The sequence below is a fragment of the Egretta garzetta genome, unplaced genomic scaffold, assembly GCF_000687185.1.
Source record: "Egretta garzetta isolate BGI_Z169 unplaced genomic scaffold, ASM68718v1 scaffold100, whole genome shotgun sequence".
NCBI lineage: Eukaryota > Metazoa > Chordata > Aves > Pelecaniformes > Ardeidae > Egretta > Egretta garzetta.
Window position 1 is genome coordinate 1,785,665 of NW_009258265.1, and position 1,463 is coordinate 1,787,127.

Consider the following 1,463-nt stretch of genomic DNA (forward strand, 5'->3'; position numbering starts at 1 on the left):
GTCGCCAGCCCAGCTCGTTCATCAGCTCGTACACCATGTCGTTCTGCTCAATGCCCTCGGGCACCAGCCCGGTGCCCACCATGGTGGAGTTGGGGAAGCGGCGAGCCGCGAAGGGGCCGTGGTTGATGGCCTCCACGGTGCCGAAGAGGCCGTGATTGCCCCCGAAGTTGTGCAGCATGCACCAGATGAAGGGCTGCCCGTAGAAGGACTCTGTCCACTGGTAGACAGGCTTGGACTCAGCAAAGAGGTCGAGAACAATCATCCTACCGAGGGGCACACCATGGAGCAGGGCCCGCACCTGCGCTGGCTGCCAGAAGTCTGGCTGGTGCTGGAAGAGCCAGCCCTGCATCAGCCACAGCGCCTCGGGGTCGGCTGTGGACAGAGACGCATTGGGTGAGGGTCCCCCCGGGGCAGGCCCCGCCAGTGCAGCCACTGCACTCCCAGCACAGAGGGGGGTGTCCCGTGAGGCCCCGGGGCCACCGACCGCCCCTCTGAGAGGCGGCTTTGAGGGTCTGGCACCAACAGCCGCTTCCCTCCCCTCCAGCCCCTTGGTGCTCGGCAATCCCCACCCAGAGCCCTGTGGCCAGGCTGGCACTGCGCGCTCACCCACCTCCCGCCATCGACTTGAAAACGGCGTTGCTGACCCTCGAGAGATAGGCAGGGTCAGAGGAGAGGGGGGTCATCTCGTTGAAGGTGTCGGCGCTATAGATGTGGTCTGTGCCGAACTCCTTGATTAGCTCCTTCAAGAAGAGGGTCCCGATCACCTGGAACATGGGGTCCTCCGGGTCCAGCAGGTAGGTACACGAGTAAGTGCAGTTGAAGTGGCTCCAGCCCCCAAGGCGAGTGGCATTCATGCGTGGGAAGACCCTGCACGAGTGGGCAGAGATGGGGATCAGGGTCAGGACAGGACTGGGGCACCCCTGCGGGGACAGGGTGGCCTCCCAGGGAAGCCGGTATGGGCACAGGAGGAACCGGGAGCTGTGCTGGCCCCAGGAGCGCCCTGTGCAGCCAGTGCTGGCCGGAGGTGGGACCCCAGGAAGGGCCCAGAGCTGAGACACTGGGGAAGGAGCTGCAGCTGGGGCTGATCTGCCCGGTAGGGTCCATGAGCGCACGAGGCTGCACCTACCGAAGAACCCCCTGGGGCACGTGGCCCGCGAAGGCCGGCAGCACCGTGATCATCCCCAGCGAGCGCATCCTCTCCACGATCCGGTACTGGGAGAGAGAAGGAAGGAGGGAGCAGGGGGAGAGGAGCCCCCACCTCCCTGCACAAGGCCCCCAGGCCTCCATGAGCACAGTCTTGGCCTGGAGGACCAGGGCAGCCCCGGTGCCCCCGGTACCTGCAGGTAAAGCTGTTTGAGGTGCCAGGCTGGCGGCAGCGCCCCTGCCCAGCCGCGGAGGTTCCCCATCCGGTTCCAGGCCAGGAACGCCGGCCCCGTGAAGTACTCATCGATCTCCGACTGGTT

General features: G+C 65.9%; 1 protein-coding gene across 1 annotated transcript in view; it reads right to left on the reverse strand.

Annotated features, from left to right (window-relative positions):
- The window catches only part of NAGLU (N-acetyl-alpha-glucosaminidase), a 7,132-nt gene that overhangs the window by 2,079 nt on the left and 3,590 nt on the right, over nucleotides 1-1,463 (reverse strand). Inside the window, exons 3-6 of the mRNA XM_009648695.2 lie at nucleotides 1,338-1,457; nucleotides 1,127-1,212; nucleotides 611-867; nucleotides 10-372 (exon numbers count right to left, since the gene is read on the reverse strand). Of these exons, the coding sequence (XP_009646990.1) occupies nucleotides 10-372; nucleotides 611-867; nucleotides 1,127-1,212; nucleotides 1,338-1,457 (826 nt within the window). The remainder of the gene's footprint in view (nucleotides 1-9; nucleotides 373-610; nucleotides 868-1,126; nucleotides 1,213-1,337; nucleotides 1,458-1,463) is intronic.